Source organism: Haematobia irritans, chromosome 4 (assembly GCF_050003625.1).
Source record: "Haematobia irritans isolate KBUSLIRL chromosome 4, ASM5000362v1, whole genome shotgun sequence".
In the NCBI taxonomy this organism is placed as follows: Eukaryota; Metazoa; Arthropoda; class Insecta; order Diptera; family Muscidae; genus Haematobia; species Haematobia irritans.
Genome location: NC_134400.1, coordinates 87,782,917 through 87,806,313, shown reverse-complemented (window position 1 = coordinate 87,806,313; position 23,397 = coordinate 87,782,917). Strand labels below are relative to the sequence as shown.

Sequence of the window (23,397 nt, the reverse complement as noted above, 5' to 3'; positions counted from 1 at the left end):
GAGAACAGGAGAAAACTGAACGGTTACAAATCAAAATCGCTTCTAATAAATAAAATGATAATCATATAAACACTGAGTGTAGTCCATGGTGTTTTCCTTTTTTTACAATCGTTAAAAAAAATAATAATATAGCAAAATATCTACGCAATTAAAATATTAACTGAATTTGCAAAAGTATTTTGTTGAAAATATAATTGATTGAATCCATTTTTTATTAAAAATGAATTACCAAACAGGAAAAATATTTCCGAAATTTTTCAAATAAAAAATTGAATTGATTCCACAAATTTTGTAATAAAAACAAAAATCAATCACAACAATTGACTGTACCAATTATTTTTTTAATTGACGTTGGTGATTGATACTCTCATTTCTATGATTGAAGAAATTTCAATCAAAATTTAATTAGATCAATTAATATCGTAATTGGAGAAAAAAAATTTCTGTGAAAAATTGGGTTAATTAATTGGAACAATTCATTTGTTATATTTGATTGATACTATAATTTCCATTTTTTGTTTTTTTTTTTTGAAATTTTCAAATAAAAACTCTAGCGATCAAAGTCAACTTTCATGTTAAAAGATTTTTTTTTTTATCGATTTTGGTTGGATCAAAACTAGATTATGCGCTGTTGGTCAACATAAAATTTCAATTTGTCGACACAAAAAAGAAAAAGTTGCTTTGTATGTCTATATATTTTATACCAAGGCGTAATAAAAGCAATTCGAACATTTTTTAAATAACTAGGGGCAAACACTACAATTATGCTTTCGATTAATTGACCACTTATTTGATTTACGGGCATTTTCATGTAGTACCGTTAGGCTTTAACTGCCAGTTAACAGCAAGTAAATTGCAAATATCTTCTCTCCGGTTAACTTTAACTGAAAAATATTCATCAATTAAGTTCGTAGCTGACATGTAGAATATATAGGCCAGATGATGAAAGCTAAAAGTTCGTTAGCTAACTTAGCACTAACGAAGCTTCATGAAAATGGGGAGGGGGGGTTTAATGGTTATTCGAAAAAATCATATTTTCAATTATTTAATTTTTATTTAGTCAGTTTCAGAAAAGACATGCACTCGAATCAAAGAACGCATGGACGCATATAATATCAGCACATATATGTGTCTGTGTTCTACACACACAAAATGTATTTATCTTCGTATTTGACAAAATCGAGGAAACTTATATTAAGGAACATTTTTTTTTATTAACCATACATGCATTTCAGTTTAAATACGGGAAAGATACAATTATGTAAAATTATGCTATATCCAAAAAAGAAATGAGTACCAAAAATTACGAACTTAAATATTGTACTGGAAATAGAAATAAACATTAACTAAACTGATTTTTGCCAAGTATAACGAAAATAATGGTGGACATTTCCACAATCGATAAATCTTTCTATAATTTGTAAATAGTCTATTTTAGCTATAAATACTTATATAATTGTCCAAAATAGACTAGCTAAAATGAAACTAAAATAATATATTGTAATATTAATGAAAACAAAACTAAAAAACTACATTATTTTCCTCCTTAAACGCACAAATTTTTGTGTGTTTGTGTATATTTTTATAAAGAATACGAATATGGAAATGAGACTTAATGACAACATTCAAGAAGTTTGAACTAAAACTTCAATATTTCGTTTACAAAGGTAAGCTATTAGTAGCATTTCTGGTACACTAGGTGTTTCAAATTTCCAAGTAATTTAAAAATGATAGCAATTTCATTTTCTGCTTGTGCTCTCTTCGTACACCGTCTATCTAAGTTGTGCTTAAGACACAGTTTATTTGGTATTATGGAAAAATACAAATGTAATTCACAGTGTTTGAAAGCCTGTACAGTTTCGTATTTTCGAAACTAAACTTTTGACACAAATTTCGAAATATTGAATTTTGTGAGTTACTCATCGGATTAATGGTTCGTACTCATATTGTTTTCAAAAAATAGCTAATCGTTAAATGGACAATTTAAAGGCTTTGAATTGCTTAAATAAATGAAAAATAAAATAAATATATAAAACTTGGACTTAAGCTCAACTATAGATTGCAGCATTTTCTTAAATATAATTTGTCTTTTTCTATAAAGTAATAAGTTGATATAATAAAATAAAAAATATATATAATAACAGATATTTTCCTGCATGCATGTGCAAGGAGAGAATAATTGTGAAAATCAAGTCTTTTCTAGCAGAAATTTTCGTTTAGTGAAACTTATTAATAGAGCAAATATTTCAAAAAGTTGATTTTACCAATAGAAATAATTTAACTTTACTACCCTAGCATAGATTACATTGACATTTTTAACAAATACATACAATACACACACATATATATATATACATATATGTGGGTGGAAAATTATGCTTTCATGCCCTACTAGTAGCTTTCCCTTTTCACGTGGCGAATATTGTTTTTAAGACAACTCCATATATTCAATTCAAATGATAAGAATGATGTATATATGTATGCGTATATTACTAAATCAAACGAAACGTTTTAGAAACGCTGTTCATTTTACCATCGATCTATATAGCAAATGTAATGTAGTCAGTGGTCTTTTATCATCATGACCAATGACCAATAATGTAAATTGGGTTTTGTATTTTTTGTTTGTTTTGTTTTTGTCTTATAACACGATTATTCATCTCTCACTCTGCGATTATCGCCGATCCGAATGTTACTGATATTATACAATTGAGATGGTTACGTTAATGCCCAAATTTCCATTGTCAGCAAACAATTGTGCAATTGATGTATCAAACACCAAGCAATCGGAATTGTGAATGGCGGAGGCGACACCCTCGTGTATCGATCTTGGCATTGCTTCCCAGGTTAAACGTCGACGATTTCCATTTAATTCAAGGCGATATACAAAATTCTCGGCCTCCTTGCGTGAACCGATCAGTTGTACAATGGCAAAGAACTGTTGATGACCATCGTATTTCTCTTGTTTTTCAAGTACCAGCATAAAATGATGACCGAAACAGGACTGCATCATGACCCAATCGACAGCACCGGGTAAATTGATGTCTGTGGCTAAAAATACAATGTCTTCGCCTTGTAGAGTGGTAATACTTTTATGTGACATCATTAAGTGCTGCATGACTAGATCAAGGGGTCCTTGCCACTTACATGAGGCCCCTGGGCATGGACACAAGTAGGGTCGGCATTCGCAGGTCTCTTCATGCTCCGTTTTTTCGGTGTATAGTAGCGAGGCAGTGCATCCATAACCAGAATGCTTGCAAGGAAATTTAACATTTGATGCAACTTTCTCCATGGCAAGATTACGAATATTTGCCAATGGACCACGGCATGTTGGACAGCAGGTGAGTTTTGAGCGACACGAGACACAGACTAAGTGACCACTCGAACATTGCAGTATTGGTGGCAATACATAGTCGAAACAAACGGGACATTCAAACAATGATGTTAGATCGGTAGACATGCCGACATCACCGCCTCCGGCGGACGATAATGAAGAACTTGATGACGATGATGTGTTGGCAGATGTGTTACCGGTGTTGCTGTTTCCTGTTGCAGTTACAGTTGGTATTTCTCGCTTTATTTTATTTATTTTATTAGACATTGGACTTGGTAATGTATAGAGGTGGTCACTACCGATGATTCTGATATCTCAATGAAATTGTCAACCAAATGTTGACGTCTATGTGTATGTTATATTTTATACAAAAAAATCAAAGTCTGTTATTTGGCAGTTGTCTTTCGTTTAACTGATAATCCAATTAAAAGGCATGCGATGACAATACAAAGCGAAGTTCATTTATGGTTATCTGAAAATGGTAAAAAAAGAAGAAAAGTTTATATTAAAATTCAAGTTGAATACGAATTAGGTTATGGCAGCCCGACATTTCAGGCTCGCTTAGACTATTCAGTCCATTGTGATACCACAGTGGTGAACTTCTCTCTTATCACTGAGTGCTGTCGGATTCAATGACAGGGGGCCTACATTTTATAGCCGAGTCCGAACGGCGTTCCACATTGCGGTGACAAGCTTTGAAACACTCAGAAATGTTTGAAACACTTAGAGATGTTTTGAAATACTCAGAAATGTCACCAGCATTACTGAGAGGGACTATTTTTATTTTATTTTGGCACTATTTTTTGTAACATGACATATATTCTCCTAAGAAGACCAGTTCAACCAGTACGCTTCCCGAAGATAAATTTAAAGATTATACCTATGAATACTAGTTCAGATTTGTTCAATTAGTTTTTTTTTCCATACAACCCTGCACATTCTTCCTCTTACTTCTAGTTTTTGTTCGTTTTGCAACACTGATTTTTCTTGATCATTACTTATAAGCTTAATCCTTTTTGTGTATTCTATTCGCTATTCATTCATTAATAAACGCTTGTATCAACAAGATTCTGGATTTATAACAACCATTTTTCCATTTTTGAGTTTTAGAGGAATCATAAACATCTCCTGTAAGCCTTAATTTGAAATTTAAAATCTGTAGATTTTTAACCCCATTATTAAATGATTAGAAGAAAATCTGGAAATTTTACTTTCAGTTTCAAGCAAATTTCATGATCAATGGGCCTTCTATACCCTCAAGAAGTGAAATTGGTCTATATGGAGGCCTTACCAAAAACTACGGTTTATATAAGCCATAGGTGTTGTTAAATATGGGTGCTATGCCAAAAACCTGCACCGATACACAACAAATTCAGACACCTAATTGAGGTTCTGAAAACCCTACAGAATCTAGACCCCAAATCGGAGAGCGGGTTTAAAAGGGGGATATATCAAAAGCTATACCGATACAGAATATATTCGGAGCACCTATTTATGTTCCTAAAAAACTATAGACTTAGAATTGCAGGCAAATTGGATAAAAACTACGGTTTCTAGAAGGAAACTCGGGAGATCGGTCTGTATGGGGCTATATCAAAACTTGGAGCGATGCACACCATTTTCTGAAAACCTATTTATGGTCCTAAAATATCTCTAGATTCCCAAATTCAGGGAAAACGGGTAGAAACTATGGTTTCTATAAGCCCAAGAAGTAATATCGGGAAATCGGTCTATATGGGGGCTATTCCAAAACATGGACCGATTAACACCATTTGTGGTCCTAAAATACCTCCAGATTTGCAATTTCAGACAAATCGAATAGAAAATACGGTATCTAGAAGCTTAAGACCCCGAATCGGGGGTTCGGTTTATATGGGGGCTATATCAAAACCTGGACCTATATAGGTCATTTTCGAACTTGACCTGCCTGCAAACAAACAACGAATCTGTGCCAAATTACAGGGCGCAGGCGCCATTATTGAAAGCTGTAGCGTGATTACAACAGACAGACGGAAATCGATATTTCGATGTGTTACAAACGGAATGACAAACTTATTATACCCCCAACACCATCCTATAGTATTCCGGCAGTTATTTGGTTATGATTTATCTGCACAGAAAAAAATTCACGAACATTTTTCCAATTAAAGTCTTAATTGAATTTTATACAATTTTCAATCAATTGAAACAAAAATCAATCACAAAAATTAGTAGTATCAATTAATTTTTTAACTGGATCAATTAACTATTTAACTGACTTTCAATTGATTTTTTAATTGATACTATCATTTCTGTGATTGAAGACACTTGAATTTAAAAATTAATTGGATCAATTAATTTCGTGATTAAATCAGAAAAAAAATGTTTTGTGTTGTGATTCACACGTAGTTTTGCTACGTAACAGTAGCAATTTTACAAAGATATGACCTAGATCTCGCCAAAATAGTTGTTCAATTTTATGTTTTGGGATATTTGGTCTTATCTAAATCTTAACCATTCTGTGGAATTTCTGTCATTACAGTGTGCAGGATATGTAGTCATATCCTATATACACTGTGATGGCAGAAGTCATCACTAAAATTATGTGTAAAATGGGGGTATTTTGACCAAATTTGCCTAAATCGATTTCAAATTTTCAAATTCTTATTAGAAACATTAATGGGCTGTTAATAAAGTGATCAAACCCGGCCGGTGAAAACCGGTGGACGGGTTTTTCGTTTTGCACCGATTGTCGGTTTTGTATAAAATTCCATTTTTCGGTAGATCGGTAGAACCGGTGTTTTTAATAACATAAAAACCGGTCTTCGGTTTTATATTTCCAATGTAAACTGAAATAAGAAAACTTCCCGAATGTGTATTCTGCGCACTTCCATATCTTTTCTGAACACTTCCAACATATTATTCGTCCAAATTGTCAAATAAAATACGTTAGTTTTCTAAAGAAATTCCACAAATAATCCAATAAATAAACAATTCGTGCTTGTTCAATTAGAAACGTAACAAAACCGGTTGCACCGATTGTGCCTGTGATTTATTATTTAAAACTCTACCAACCGATTATAAACAATGGTCCGGTTTTTTTTAGAACCGAGAAACCCTGACTTTCAAAAAACCGGGTTTTTGATCACTCTAGCTGTTATAAAATGGTATTTTATTTATTATTTATTTTATCATTCATTTATTTAATCAACCAACGCCTTATAGGCGTTGATAGAATTTAGTACAATTCAGGAAAAATTTACTTAAAACTAACTATTAAACCTATATTATCACACAATCTTTTAATAAAAATTAAGTATAATATACATAAGATTGGTACATCAAGAAAATCGATTGTCAGTATGAGGTCTTAGAAAGATGATTCCATGTAATTTGCGCTTGAATAAAGAAGGATTAATTGAAAATGTTTCAGGTTAAGTCGCAACGAATTCCATAACCTTGCCACACGCACCAAGTATGACCGTTCAAGTACCAAATGGGAGAAATGAATTTCTCTAAAGGTAAATAATAGTGTGATTTGACCTGTCCAAAACATTTGCAACTACCCAACACCCTGTATTGGTTTCTTCATAATGCCAACAGTTTTGTATGTTTTTACCTGAAAATTTTATAAGGACTTTAGGTCATAACAACTAATCATTAATTATAAGACAAGGTATAAGAGCTTGAAAGCAAGGACAAAATAACATAAATGGTATTATTAACTAACAGTATTTAAAACAAAGGACTAAATTATAATTACACAAGGGAACAATGGTTCTGTTGATTAAATGAACTGAATATTGTTTTAAGGTTATTTGGGACACTGAATCCAAATCTGTATCGCAAAAACGAATTTTGGAAAAGTACAGGTTTCGTCAAAGGAAGAACGTAAAATTAGGACCTGCATAAAAATTCTCTCAAATATCAACTAAAGAAACCAAAAGTATACTTCAATGGGATATATTGGATATTTGTATTATATAGTTGGATAAATAAATAAATAAATATATCAACCAAGATACTCAAAACTTCTGTCAAACATGTTGTATGGAATATTATGGTCTGGGGGTGTTTTTTTAGACAAGATATTGGTCCGATTCATAAAATCGAAGGCATTATGCTGTCGGAGGACGATCATGACTCCAAGCACACATCTAAGGCCGCAAAGCAATGGTTTTCCGATGAAAAATTGCGTGTGCTTCACTGACTTGCCTAGTCCCTTGACTTTTAACTCACAGAGAATCATTTGGAATTTGTAGAATAGAAGATTGGAAACAATTTTTCTAAAACCCCTGATGATTTCTATATGAACGAAAGGAAATCATTGACCATTTAATCGTGTCAATATCTGGAAGATGCGCCGATGTTCTGTTCAACTTAGTTTTGAACAGAACAAAACTCTTCATAAGTTATCAAATTGTCTTGCCGTTAGTTTCCCTACACAAAAAATAAAACTAAATATTTCCAATTGAAAATTTAATTGAAGTTAAAAAATGTTTCTATTAATATATTAATTGATACAATTAACTTTTTAATCAAACTCGGAAGACTAATACCCTGCTTCTATATGGCGAACGAAAACCCAAAAAAATGATCAAAAATAAGTATTTTCAAACTTTTGGCCTGAGAATTCATTCAAATGTTAACAATGTTTTTACTTTTTTCTTGATACCTACACCATATACGTTCGTTTTCAACTCGACAACAAAATTTGATGTTACTTGTATTCGACATACACACAAATTTTTTTTTTCAGATTTAATCACGAAATTAATTGATCCAATTAGTTTTTTATTTTGAAATGTCCTCAATCACAGATAGTATCAATTAAAAAATTAATTGAAAGACAATTAAAAAATGAATTGATCCAATTAAAATATTTATTAATACTATTCATCTTTATGATTGATTTTTGTTTCAATAAAAATTTTTTGAATCAATTAAATTTTTAATTGAATATTTTATTTATTTTTAAAATGCAATTAAAATTTTTATTGGAAAAATTTTTTCGTGTTTTTTTTTTGTAGGGAAACCAAAATCAATTTTCTTTCGTTTGAAATACGTAAGAAAGCAATCGTTCGTCATACAGAAACATGGCATAAGTCACTTAAAAAAGTGATGGATTTTTTTTTAAATTTTTAAATAAAAATTTATTTCTAACTGTCAATTTTTTAGTCAAACTAAAAGCCAGATAAAGTAATTGGAAATATATACGTTTTTAACTAAAACGTTTTGCAATCAACATCAATTACATTTTTAATAGAATTAATTTAAAATAATTAATAGAAATTTTCAAATTAAATCACTTAATTTTTTAATCAAATATTTTTTATGTCCAATTAAAACTATGATTAATACTCATCATTTTCGTGATTGAAGACATTTCAGAAACTAATTGGATCAATTAATTTCGTGATTGAATCAAATTTGTTTTTTGTGTAGGGGAGCCATGGTTAGCATGCCCGTCTTGCATAGAATCGGGCTGCACTCAGTGATAACAGAGAAGTTCACCACTTTGGTATAACAATGGACTGAATAATCTATGTGAGCCTGGAATATCGGGCTGCTACTCTAAATACCTAACCTAAACTAATCTAATACGACAGGCAATGATTAAAAAATACGACACGAAAGTTATTAAAATATAAATTTATGTTCTCGGCACAATCAATTAACCCTTATATTATGTTGGGGTCATTTGATGACCCACATCGTATTTTTCATCAGCGCATTTCTTACTGTTGGAATAAAAATAAAAGTTCTTACAAGTCAGTGCATAAATTGTTGGCATGTACTGAATTCTTGCTGAGTAGTAAGAACTTTTAATTATATTCCAACAGTATGAAAAATACCATATAGGTCATCAAATGACCCCAACATAATATAAGGGTTAATTCAATTCAATTTCAATTTAGAAAAGAAATTTCTTTAGAAAACTATCGACCTTATTGTATCTTCATTTTTTTTAAATGATTTCTAGAGTTTCTAGTCAGGCTTTCAAGGTCATGAGGTTATGCAAATAAAAAATTATTTATTTCATATTTTTATCCTAAGTTTCGATGGGGATTTCCATCTTCCTCAGGGATTTACTTTATTGAAATCTGGCAACGACAATAAGATATACAAAAAGGACAATATTTTTACTTTTTTCTTATGATTTAACCATAATTTTCTGTGGGAAACTTACATTTAATCTTTCGTCATATTGTATGAATTATTATTCTAAGTGTAACGTCACTATAACACTATAACACCACAACATTAAACACAAATTTCAAATAATTGCACAAAAAATACGAAAGTTAACATAAGCTATCACAGTTGTTGTTTCTTATTGCTACGATCACAGTTGGAAGTAAACTATACTAATGCTATGGTGTAGACAGCATTGGTGTTGTCTTTATCTTCTTTTCGATTTATTGCACATTGTTGTTTTTGTTGAATCCGCAAGCTTTCGAGAGTATATCGTCTATTTGCTCTTCGATCTCTATCTAATATTCTCACACCTTCCCAGTCAGGTGTGTGTTGTCGTTCAATGCAATGTTGGGCTAGTGCAGTTGTTTGTTTTCCCTTCTTTATGTCTGTTTGATGTTCGGTTATTCTTGTGTTTAAGCTTCTCTTGGTGGTTCCTACGTAGCAATGATTGCAGTTTTCGTTGTTGTTGCCTACGCATGTTAATTCATGAACAACATTACTCTGACGCAGGGATGGAAAATGTAATTTTTAAGAAAGTACAAAAAAGGTATATTTTTGAGCGAAAAAGTACTTTTCACTAAATTTCAACAAAAATTCCATTGGAAAATTACAATAATCTCTTTTAAACTAAATTTTTATTGTCAACTCCACAATTTAAAATATATATGTATATATATATATATATATATATATATATATATATATATATATATATATATATATATATATATATATATATATATATATATATATATTTATTTATATATATATATATATATATATATATATATATATATATATATATATATATATATATATATATATATATATATATATATATATATATATATATATATATATATATATATATATTTTTTTTTTTTTTTTTTGTTTGTTTTATATCCGCTTACAAAGACTACAGTAGTATTGTAATCGCGGTTGCCACAGTTGGTAGTATTCTTCCAAAAATGGTACGTCACAGATTTATAAATAAAGGTGAGTATTAAGTTCGAGTTTAGCCGCTAAAATCGCTAAAGTTAAAACTAAATCAATAAGAAAAATGCATGAAATTATATGTAATTTTATTATAACTTGATGGAGAAAAGCCCAAAGCAAATTTTCACAAAGTTTGTATTCCTTAAAGAAAAGTAATCGTGAAAAACTTACGTTTTTAGCGGCTAAACTCGAACTTAATACCCACCTTAAAAATAAATTGTTGACACAATTTTCTATAGAATAAAATGTTCAGAAAATTTTCTGCAGAACTAAAATTTGGACAAAATTTTCTATAGTAATAAAATTTTGACAAAGTTTTCTATAGAAATAAAATTGTCGATAGAAAAAAAATTTTGAAAATTTTTTATAGAAAATCGTTTTTTTATACCCACCACCATAGGATGGGGGGTATATTAACTTTGTCATTCCGTTTGTAACACATCGAAATATTGCTCTAAGACCCCATAAAGTATATATATTCTGGGTCGTGGTGAAATTCTGAGTCGATCTGAGCATGTCCGTCCGTCCGTCCGTCTGTTGAAATCACGCTAACTCCCGAACGAAACAAGCTATCGACTTGAAACTTGGCACAAGTAGTTGTTATTGATGTAGGTCGGATGGTATTGCAAATGGGCCATATCGGTCCACTTTTACGTATAGCCCCCATATAAACGGACGCCAAAATTTGGCTTGCGAGGCCTCTAAGAGAAGCAAATTTCATCCGATCCGGCTGAAATTTGGTACATGGTGTTAGTATATGGTCTCCAACAACCATGCAAAAATTGGTCCACATCGGTCCATAATTATATATAGCCCCCATATAAACCGATCCCCCGATTTGGCTTGCGAGGCCCCTAAGAGAAGCAAATTTCATCCGATCCGTCTGAAATTTGGTACATGGTGTCAGTATATGGTCTCTAACAACCATGCCAAAATTGGTCCACATCGGTCCATAATTATATATAGCCCCCTTATAAACCGATCCCCCGATTTGGCTTGCGAGGCCCCTAAGAGAAGCAAATTTCATCGGATCCGGCTGAAAATTGGTACATGGTGTCAGTATATGGTCTCTAACAACCATGCAAAAATTAATCCACATCGGTCCATAATTATATATAGCCCCCATATAAACCGATCCCCCGATTTGGCTTGCGAGGCCACTAAGAGAAGCAAATTTCATCCGATCCGGCTGAAATTTGGTACATGGTGTTAGTATATGGTCTCGAACAACCATGCAAAAATTGGTCCACATCGGTCCATAATTATATATAGCCCCCATATAAACCGATCCCCCGATTTGGCTTGCGAGGCCTCTAAGAGAAGCAAATTTCATCCGATATGGCTGAAATTTGGTACGTGATGTTAGTATATGGTTTCTAACAACCATGCAAAAATTGGTCCACATCGGCTCATAATTATATATAGCCCCCATATAAACCGATCACCAGATTTGACCTCCGGAACCTCTTGGAAGACCAAAATTCATCTGATTCAGTTGAAATTTGGTACGTGGTGTTAATATATGGCCTCAAACTCCCATGCAAAAATTGGTCGATATCGGTCCATAATTATATATAGGCCCCATATAAACCGATCCCCAGATTTGACCTCCAGAGCCCCTTGGAAGAGCAAAATACTTCCCATTCGGTTGAAATTTGGTACGTGATGTTAGTATATGGTATCCAACAACCATGCAGGAATAAGAAGTTTTAAGATACCACAACCCAAGTAATTCGATTGTGGATGACAGTCTTTCGTAGAAGTTTCTACGCAATCCATGGTGGTGGGTACATAAGATTCGGCCTGGCCGAACTTGCGGCCGTATATACTTGTTTTTTTTACTCTGGCTTTTACAAAATCGAGATTTTCTTATCGCATATACTGTCTATTTTGACAAATTTGTAAAAGACCATTAGTAAATAAGTTTGTTAAAGAATTTCTCAAAATATTAAACTATTTTGTCAAAACTATCGTTCCATAAATCTGATATCGGCTCAAAACTGTATACACAAAAGGTATTAAATCATTCGCGGGGGTACACCACGATACTGACCAAGGTGAAAGAGTATTGAAAAAAGTACTATAGTACTGCGGTTTCCATCCCTGCTCTGACGTGGTTTTTCTATTTTCGTTTTTGTGGATGTGAAAAGAGAGGCTATTGTTCTATTGGGTCTGTAAGCAAATGATATTTCCTTGTCCTCTATTATTTCTCTCAGCTTTTTACTCTCTGTTAGTTTAGGAATAAATGAGAACCTGTAGAATTTTTTGGGGTTGCCAGATGGGGTGATTTTGTTTATGTTGTCTGATTTGTTATTTATTGAATTTTTTGTAATATTATCGATTTATTTTGAGGAAATGCGTTCTGTTGTAGGATGTCTTTGACTTTATTGATGTTTTTTATTTCTAAATTTATCGTCGCTTAATGTTATTGCTTTCATCATTAAGTTAGTTGCTGTTGGTTTATGGGTTGTGATGAATGAAAGTTTAAAATTCTCCCTGATGCGATTGATTTTGTATACCATTATGTTAGAATTGTTCTGTTGTTCCTATATATTTTAATGTCTAAGTTGGGCAGGCAATTGTTAGTCTCTTTTTCCATGGTAAATTGTAGTTTGTTGTGATATTGGTTGAATGTTTGAAGTATTATTTCTTAATCTTTTTTACTTATTATTGCAAATAGGTCATCTACATATTTAGTAATTAATTTAATTCTTATGTTTTCCTTCTCCAGAACATTTAGCACTTGTTCTAATAGTGTGTCAAGAATGATATCTGCTATTGTAGGAGAAAGTGGGTTTCGGCATACCATAAATTTGGTTGTATATTGTATTGTCATAATTGAAATAGTTATTGTCATTTAAACAGAATTGGAGAATTTTTAGAAATTGTGACTTTGGTATTTTTGTATGTTTTTCAAGAATTTTCCACTGAGTCACAATTTTTTAATTGCTAAGTATATAGGTATGTTGTTGAACAATGATACCACGTCCAGGGATATTAGGATGTCGTCTTCGTCTAGACATATATCCTCTAATCCGGTTTTTAGTTCCATTGAGTTTTTAATATTATATTTCTCCAATATAATGTTGCTCAAAATGTCACCAATATATTTCGATATATTATAGCATGGGACTTCTACTGAGGATGAGATTGGCCGTAAAGGCATGTTGGGTTTGTGGATTTTTGGGAGTCCATAGAGCCTGGGAGCTGTGGCAGAATTGGACGTTAAGTGAAATTTTTCTTGTTTTGTGATGTATTCCGCTTTAAATAAATCCATTACAATTTTATTATTTTTATACCTTCCACCATAGGATGGGGGTATATTGTCATTCCGTTTGTAAGACATCGAAATATTGCTCTAAGACCCCATAAAGTATATATATTCTGGGTCGTGGTGAAATTCTGAGTCGATCTGAACATGTCCGTCCGTCTTGAAACTTGGCACAAGTAGTTGTTATTGATGTAGGTCCACTTTTACGTATAGTGCCCATATAAACGAACCCCCACATTTTGCTTGCGAATCCTCTACGAGAAGCAAATTTCATCCGATCCAGCTGACATTTGGTACATTGTGTTAGTATATGGTCTCTAACAACCATGCAAAAATTGGTCCACATCGGTCCATAACTATATATAGCCCCCATATAAACCGATCCCCCGATTTGGCTTGCGGAGCCTCTAAGAGAAACAAATTTCATCCGATCCGGCTGAAATTTGGTACAGGGTTTAGGATATGGTCTCTAAAGACCATGCTAAAATTTCTCCACATCGGTATATAATTATATATAGCTCCCATATAAACCGATCACCAGATTTGACCTCCGAGCCTCTTGGAAGACCAAAATTCATCTGATTCAGTTGAAATTTGGTACGTTGTGTTGATATATGGCCTCAAACACCCATGCAAAAATTGGTCGAAATCGGTCCATAATTATATATAGCCCCCATACAAACCGATCCCCAGATTTGACCTCCGGAGCAGGGCTGTGGAGTCGGAGTCTGAAGATTTTGCTGGAGTCGGAGTGGGAGCCGGAGTCGTAGAAATTTTGCTCGACTCGGACTCCAGCGAAACAAAATTTGAAAAACGCTTCATATCTTTGTAACTAAAGTCATATTCCGACAAATTAGTTTCCAATAGGGTTTTTAATCGAACAACGAAAAACGAAGTACTGGATTTCAGGCCATTCAAAGTGTATTTATATGGGTGAAATTTCACGGTGATATAAAAAGTAGGTTTTATTAGAATATGGGCTTAATTGATCAATTGTATTGTCCATTTTCAACATATTAAAATATAGATTTCTAACCCTGTATATACACTTGATAAAGGTATAGCTTTAAGGCAATATAGCAGTAGAACCTAAAGTTCTGAATTTTTTGGCAGGCATGTCGAGTTCGAAGTTGGGTCATACCGGACAATTTTGTGATATAGCACCTACATATAAACCCAATTTCCGATTTGTTTTAAGAAATTTTTCCCAGTCTAAAATTTTCATAAGATTTGTCAGAAATTTCGAATATAGAGTTATTTGAGATCCATAAATAAATGCGGAAATTTCCCAGATTTTGAGATAGGCCTACATAATTACTTGAGGAATCTCCTTATACACACGATGTCCCTGGAAGCTGTAATTTTAAATTATACCTCTGCCAAAGTGCTATCTTAGCCGGTCTTTTGTTTTTATAAAAGCCACTTGAAATTCTTTCCATTAAATTAATGGCATCTAATGTCCATAACTGATAGACCATTTATAAATCGATGTTTCACCATTTTACTTCTATAGAAACACACGTAACTGTACAGCTATTGCTCTCATCTGTTGTATGGTGTGGTTATTTGAAATTCCACCCGATCTAATTTTTGGCAGTTTAAATCTGTTTTATATATCCGACACATTACATTTTTTTTAACATCTAAACTTTCTATCTGATTAGCCCGACATTTTTATTTTTGTGTATCTTTTTGTTAGTGTTTCTATTTTATATAGATTTATTTTTTTATAAAATGCCTATATAGACCAATACCAGGGTTTTATTTCTTAAACTTCTGGAAGCCTAATTATTTGTTTAAATGTTGTGTTTTTAATAAATTCATATTATGGAGATTGTTGTTATTTACCCATATTTGTATGTGGTCTCTGTATAGTCTTGTGTCGTATTTTAATTTATTGGCCTGAAATTAAAATGTAGAGTTCTTTACATCCCTAAAATGCTGAGGTTTGTCGTCGAGTCGTATCAGAGTTCTTTTGGACATATAAACACACACGGTTTGGAACACTACACCTTAAAATTACAATTGGAATATTGTTAAAATGATATTTAGGTACACCACCTGAGGTCGTCTCCGGAGTCGAGGCCAATAAGAAATGCTGAAGTCGGAGCCGGAGTTGAGCAAAATTGACTCGACTCCACAGCCCTGCTCCGGAGCCCCTTGGAAGAGCAAAATTCATCCGATTCGATTGAAATATGGTACGTGATGTTTGTATATGGTATCCAAGAACCATGCTGGAATTGGTTCATATCAGTCCATAATTATATATAGCCCCCATATAAATCGATCCCCAGATTTGACCTCCGTTGCCTCTTGGAGCAGCAAAATTCATCCGATCTGGTTGAAATTTGGTACGTGGTACGTAACAACCATGCCGTTGTGCTAGTATATGGCCGTTAACAACCATGCCTAACTAGGTCCATATCGGTATATAGTTCTATATAGCCCTCAGATAAATCGATCCCCAATCACACAAAAATTGGTCCATATCAAGTTCATAATTGTATATGGCCCCCATCTAAGCGACCCCCATATTTCAATTCTCACTCTCTACGTACAGTGCAAAAGTCCATATCGATTCGTAATTACTTGTAGACTTACCTATACATACCTTTTTTGTCTAATATATACCACGTATGGATAAGATAGCACAACCCAAGTAATTCGATTGTGGATGACAGTCTTTCGTAGAAGTTTCTACGCAATCCATCGTGGAGGGTACTTAAAATTCGGCCTGGCCGAACTTACGGCCGTATATACACAGTCTCACATAAGTTTACATACCCTTGAGGTTTTTACCTTATAACTAAACATGTTTCTTGTTGTTTATAATCCAAACTAAAAAATCTTCTTGAAAATTGCCAAATACTTTGTTTTTCAAATTAATATACAAAAAGCATATATATGCATATTTTGTTATATTTTATTAATTAAAGAAAATACAATTTCTTAAGCCGTATGTAAACTTGTGTAGGACTGTGTACTTGTTCCTTTGTAATTTTAGCGTTGGATCTTCTCTCATTGTCCTGTACTTTGACTTGTCGTTTAGAAGTTCCTCCATTCTAGTTTTGTAATCTTTCCTGCACATTATTACCGTTTTGTTGCCTTTAGTTTGTCTCATCAAATATGTTAAGGATAAATTTGTCTTTGGGGTTGTTCTTCATATTCTTTTTATATGTAAGAATCCTGTTGGTTATTTTTGTTCGCACTATATCTTTCTCTCTGTCGTCTGATAGTAAACCCATTGTCCTAGGTCGTTTTGTTTTTTTTTTTTTTTTTTTTTGATTGAGCCAATCAATTATTTATTTATAATTACTTCACCTTTAAATAAAATATTTTTGGTAATTTTGTAAGAGTCCTAATGTATTTTGCTTTTATAATTATGGCTAGAATTTTCTTTGGATTCAAGTTATAATTTAATGGCGATTTCGATTGGAATGAAGTGAAAAGTTCGACATGCCTCAAATTGATGGCAAAATATGTGAGACACTGTCATAGATTTTGGTTCTTGTATCCCTCACATTATATGACTTAACAATCGCTTGGGAATGACAATATTATTTGTACGAAAATACAGTGATAGAAAAAGTAGGGAAACACCAAGGTAAAATATTTTTTGTGAAACGAAATCACTATAATTAATATTATAATTTATTTTTATTTTTTTATTTCTGTATGAACGTAACATAGTCGATCAGATCCTAAAACAGTTACAATTGCAATGCAATAGTACTACTACTTGAAAATATTATTTTATTTATTTACAATATTAATAGTCCCAATATAAAGGACTTTCCTAGCAAATGTGTTGACAGATGTAAACTTTGTTGAGCAATATTTCAAAGCCGCACTGTTGAAGTACTAATAAAATAACAGCCCGTAAACAAAGACCGGTAACTTTTTGAAACTAAAATACTACCCCTGTCGGATCTGTCTGTAGCTTCTCATAGAGATATGGACGTTTCTGAGTTTCATTCTGTGGATTTATGACAAAACCCCATAAGTCTAAAAACACAATTTTACAGGAGAGCGAAAATACACCTTTAAGGGGTCACAAAAACTTATGTAGAAAAGATCTGGAAAAGGTTTAATATTTAGGTGATAGACCTTTTCGATAGCTTATTTTTAGACTTTGCCAAAACCACCTAGCACCCCCGATGCAGAGAAAATTAGGAATGACCGAATTATGTTGTTTTGTCATATGATATTTTATTTAAAAAAAATAACATATCTCTATTTATGGTGTTTTGTCGCATTGAATCCTGATCATATTCTGACTTAAAAACATCACAACTTATGTTAAATATCCGTTAATTTTTTTTTACAAAACACCCTGACTCGAAATATTGGTAAATTACACAAACCTTATGTTCTTTTGTCAAAAGTATCATATAAGTATTTCGATTTTGTTTTACAACATATGATGAGATATGTTGTTTTGTCGAAATTAAACTTAAAAAATTCGTGTGTTGTATTATTTTCACCATTCTTTATCTTCCGATCTAGGCCAGATATAGAAAATCTGTAAACACAGAAAGATGCGCCTTCATAATATTTTTGAGCAATTGTCCTATCTCCACCTATGGGGTTTTGTCATAAGTCCACAGAACTAATTTACCCCCAATTTTCATGAAACTGCGTCAGTACTACGTTAACTAACAGACTTTTAACCCGTCTATGGACCGGAAAGAAGATAATTGAAATTTACTTTCTGTTCACATGCAGTTAAAGCCTAACGGAGCGACATGAAAATGGCCGTTAAAGGATAAAGAATTCTATAACACAGCAATTTGTCTAAAGAAAAGCAAATCGAAAAGTAAATTACTACATCGAGAGATATGATCGAAAAGAGCATTCCACCATCAATACCCATGATGTTCGACTGGATAAATTTTGGACGATTTAGGGATTATCACACAGATTCGTCATATACCCAGACCAGAATACAACATGAGAATATTACCATTCAAGAATGACAAGTATCGCATATGCCTACATGCAATTATAATTAAATGCTGTATTCATTTGCATCTGTGAGTACCCAATACATACATATAGGGATGCCAGACGTGCTCTTTTTTACAAAATGTGCTCTTAAAACAAGATAGGCCAAAAGAGCAAGCAAAAGAGCTCTATTTTTAGTTAAGTAATCTTTTTGTGCTCTTTGTATGCATCACAACCAGTGGTGCCAACTGTTTTGGGCGGAAAATCGTCAATTTTAAAAATATTTTTCGTCAAAATCGTCAATTCATCCCAAAGAATTCGTCAAAAAATCGTCACTCATAAAACAGTTGAAAAAAAAAAGATTTAGGAACAAAATAAAAATTTTATTCAAACATCTGAGGCATCCATATATTGTATACACAATAAAGCTGTTATTAAAAAAGGGTTTTATTCATTTTAGTTACATGAATAATGCCATTTAAATCTCTAAGTAAGTCATATAGTTTCCAGTTTTTTGAACGACGATTAATTGAAATAAATTTTTAATTAATTTAAATTAATATATCTGATTGTGACCATATGTACTACATTGTTTAACAAAATTTTCTTGACAGAAAAATTTCCTATTCTCAAAGCGAATTTAAATCCTTATTACTTGCTCATGTATAATTTTTTTTATTATTACTATTATCGGTAATGAATAAATAAATAAATTGAATTTAACTAAACTGGTTTCATAGCAATCAAAATTATTTCGCTTTAAATAGTTTATAGACAAAAGAATACCTTGCAATGTTTAAGTTTCAAAGGGATTTCCAATTTTAGGTTTATTTATATTGATTGATTTGAAATTTCTTTCTACATTGGAGACGGCTGGGAGCAAGCTACATATAAATTGTCATATTATTGAGATCCAAAATAACATGTTTACATTACAACTTATGAAAATCGTCAACTTATAACTACATCTCTTTGAAAAATCGTCAAAAACCCTTAAAAGGAAACACTTGAGTCGAGCATTTTAAAAAATCGTCATCTCATAACTAAGTTGTTTAAAATCGTCGTCAAATCGTCAGAGGCCAAATTTACCATCAAAAATCGTCAAAATGACGAAAAATCGGCAGAGTTGGCACCGCTGATCACAACAAATATTACTCCAACGTGATTCAATAAATGGTAAAAGTAAACTGAAAATACGTAAATGTCACACTACGAAATTTTCCTACGCCGTTATTTTCTAATTAAATAGTGTTTTACTTTATATATCAGAGTCGAAAAAGAGCACTCCGATGTTGCTTCTTCACTTTGTACTCTGTTCTAAATGTAAACAAACTTCTTTCAATAACATTTTTCACAAAAACACCAAACAGATGACTTTCAAAGTATTGAAAGAAAATTAGCTTGAGTTGAAAGCGGTTTATTTTATGTCTATGTTATGAATATTTTTTAATTTTAAATGAATTATTATGGAATTAAATGTTTTTATTTTATTTGAAAAAGTGTGCTCTTTTTTTCGTATATGCTCTTTTTATAAACTGAATGTGCTCTTTTTGCCTCTTCAAAGTCTGGTGTCCTTACATACATTTAATATAGTAATAATAATACCCAACGATCATGTTAGTTACAAGTTTATATATCAATAAATAGGAGTTATTAGTCTCTGTTGCATTATTGTACACCAGCAAGTTGTAGAAATAATATGATATATGTGGTAGAAATAGTTCGTAATATGACTCGATGTGTGTCTTACATACAAAAGGGGAAGCTCAGAAGGAAAACACACACACGTTGTGTTTCTTTGACCTTTTACGATTGAATTTTCTCTTTTTTGGATTGAGGTGGATTCGGGCAAAAAGTCGAATGTTTTGCTTTCCCACTTATCAATTGTAGTAAACAGAGTTACGCCACATATATGAAAATAGATATGAACACTACATATTACAGTATGTGACACTAAAGTGTTTGCTATTGTCATTGATTAGATGAAATTCTAGGTAAGGTAGTGAGATTAATTGCAAGGAGCACCAAGTTGAATCTAAACCATTAAATTGCAAACAAATTCAGGAATCTAGAAAACAAAGGCAAATAAATATGAAGGACTTATGTCTTGGAAGCCTTATGATTACTACTTGCATTCTGAAGTTCTGGACTCAATTCCTATATCGATGAATAACTTTTTCAACGACGCTTGGGGGCTTAACTCTTTCTGAGTGTTTCAGCCTAGCACAATTCTATAAGAAGTGCCTCATATTTTAAGGCAATCTGTTTGGCCTGGGCTATAAGATTCCTTATCATTGAAACAAATATAAATTCGGTCTGCATGCATTGATATGAGAGTACCCCGTACCCCTCTACCTAACCAATCAGGGATGTTCATGAGAAGTATGTACGTTTGTTCACTTACCTCAATTATTTTTCTTCCATATTCACTGCTTTTGTTATTTTTGTTTTTCTTCACCAAAAACTTCAATATTTTAGTAAATTATTCATATAATTTAATAAAGCATCAAAACTAGAATTGCTTCGTCGCAATTTTTGGTTTTTCTTGTCTATATTTATTTATTGCTTGGTGTCCCGATTACAAAAATAATTAATATGGAACGAACTCGATCGTATAGAGTTTATTATGAAGTAACAAATCCGCGAGGTATAATCCTTAATCAGTATTGAAAATTTGCTTCAACCAACTTTTTTTCACTATTAATTTGATAGAAACTAGAGAATGGTGGTTTCGATATCATACGATTGTATTGTATACACGATTATACAAATCAGTGGAATCGATTATTGCACAAGAGCAGTGTTGCCATGCAAAACTAAATCTATGGAAAATTAAGAACGCTCTTTTTATGAAATATAGGGTGCCATCATACAGTGAAATAAGACAGGTAGTGTCACTTCAACAAAACAAATGTTAATACAAGACACACTGATAGATATAAAATCATGAAAAGTAAAAAAATCAATTTTTGAAGCTGACATATTTTTTTGCAGATAATTTTATAATTGTATGTGCGCTTTTGGCTGTAATTCCTTCTGTCAAATTTTTTTATTCTTATAGGTTGGTTTGCTTGTGTGCGTGCTTGGCCGTATCCTTTCTGTTTAATTCTGTGCATAGATAACCAAGTAATAGATGACCCATCGGTGTCAAACGCGGTTTGACAGTTCCCAAAATGAAGAATAATCGAAGAAAGTAGGGGGAATTCCAAATTCTCTTTGAGATACATTTTTACGATTTTCCTATTTTATCCATAATTTGAACATTTTTGGTACACCAGCTGATTTATAATTAAATTAAATATTCAAAAGTTTATATTTGCACAAAAAATTCCGACCAAAACCGCGAATATACAATATTTAATTTTGAGCAAATTTTCTCTTTACGACAACACACAAAACGAAATGTCAGAGAATTCATTTGGTTTCCTTGAAAATTTTCAGGCCGGAGAGCGATGGATCATCTATTACATATCTTATCTATGATATTTACAAACAGCTGTTAAATCCTCAAATCTACTAAATCTCGTTATTTTGCCAGTCCGAACACTTGAGATTTGTAAAGAGATTTTGGTTCTAAATAGCGAGATTTCGTGTCTAGTGTATAATGTAGTATTAGTTTTGATTTTATGTTCGCTTTTCGAGTTGAAATTTTCGCGGTTACTTTATTAAAACAGTTCAATATAAAGCAGACAAATTAACTCAATTGATGCGCAGTTTCTTGTTCCTCAAAATTTCGGCAAAACATTATGCGAATATTTTTGTTTTCATTTATAATTTTGATTATTTCAGGAAAAGTAAACTTGCATGTGGCAAGTTCGTAAATTGTGGAAAAACTACATCCAAAGAAATTTGTTAGTAGAAACTGCAGAAAAGTCTGCTAAAATAGACGAAAATTGTATATCATGACCAATTTAGTGAACAAATTCGATGTGAAATCATGCAAATATTTTGTTATTGCTTATAACTTTGTAATTTTTCGGTCGTTTTTCTTCTAGTTGGTCTTATTACTTACGTTAGAGTATCATCTATACGACTATGAAGAGAAACAATGGTTTGTACTTTTCGGGCGGAATTTAATTATTTTTTTTTGAATCACTTAACTTATCACAGATCCAATTATACACGATTATTCGTCATCTCAATACCTTTCAACGATATAATCGGAGATTTCTAACTCGAGATATAATTTGTTTAGTGAAAAAAGAGCGAACAACTAAAAACAACGGGTAATATCAAAAACTCATGCCTAAAAAAAATTTAATTTTTTTTCGAATTCAGCAGATCAAAATACATAAGAAATCTCAAAATTTCATCAAATGTACATGAAAAAGAATTATTTTGTAAACTAGTGTAATAGGTTTTGGTTATTCAGCGTTGCCACAACGAAATTTTATTTTGGACCAAATTGTTTCCAAAATCGGACCAAAATTCCATCCACGTAAAATTTTAAAGTCAATTTTAGTTGCCATCAAAAGTCGATTTTCAATATTACAAAAATTTGAATTAAACTTTCGACTTAAGGTACTTAGAGACCACAACAGACACTCATTTGGTTTGTATTGACATAGCCCCATGAATACCAATTTGCTGTAGTGTTCATATTCTCATATAGTTCAATCCTACTTCTACCGCACATTCGAGTATTGGGTTAAATTTGTCCAAAAAGATATAAAAC

General features: G+C 32.2%; 2 protein-coding genes across 2 annotated transcripts in view; one reads left to right on the top strand and one right to left on the bottom strand.

Moving 5' to 3' along the window:
- Positions 1-23,397, top strand: part of Rh4 (Rhodopsin 4) — a 43,774-nt gene that overhangs the window by 18,262 nt on the left and 2,115 nt on the right. The window lies entirely within an intron of this gene.
- LOC142236683 (E3 ubiquitin-protein ligase sina) lies at positions 1,035-21,476 on the bottom strand. The gene is made up of 2 exons (XM_075307915.1): positions 21,127-21,476; positions 1,035-3,806 (listed from the first exon to the last, which is right to left on the bottom strand). Exon 2 carries the CDS (start codon positions 3,599-3,601, stop codon positions 2,702-2,704), a length of 900 nt encoding a protein of 299 aa, XP_075164030.1. The 5' UTR covers positions 3,602-3,806; positions 21,127-21,476; the 3' UTR covers positions 1,035-2,701.

Excerpts from the sequence above, each read along its gene's own strand:
- LOC142236683 (XM_075307915.1), bottom strand. The coding sequence starts at position 3,601 with ATGTCTAATAAAATAAATAAAATAAAGCGAGAAATACCAACTGTAACT.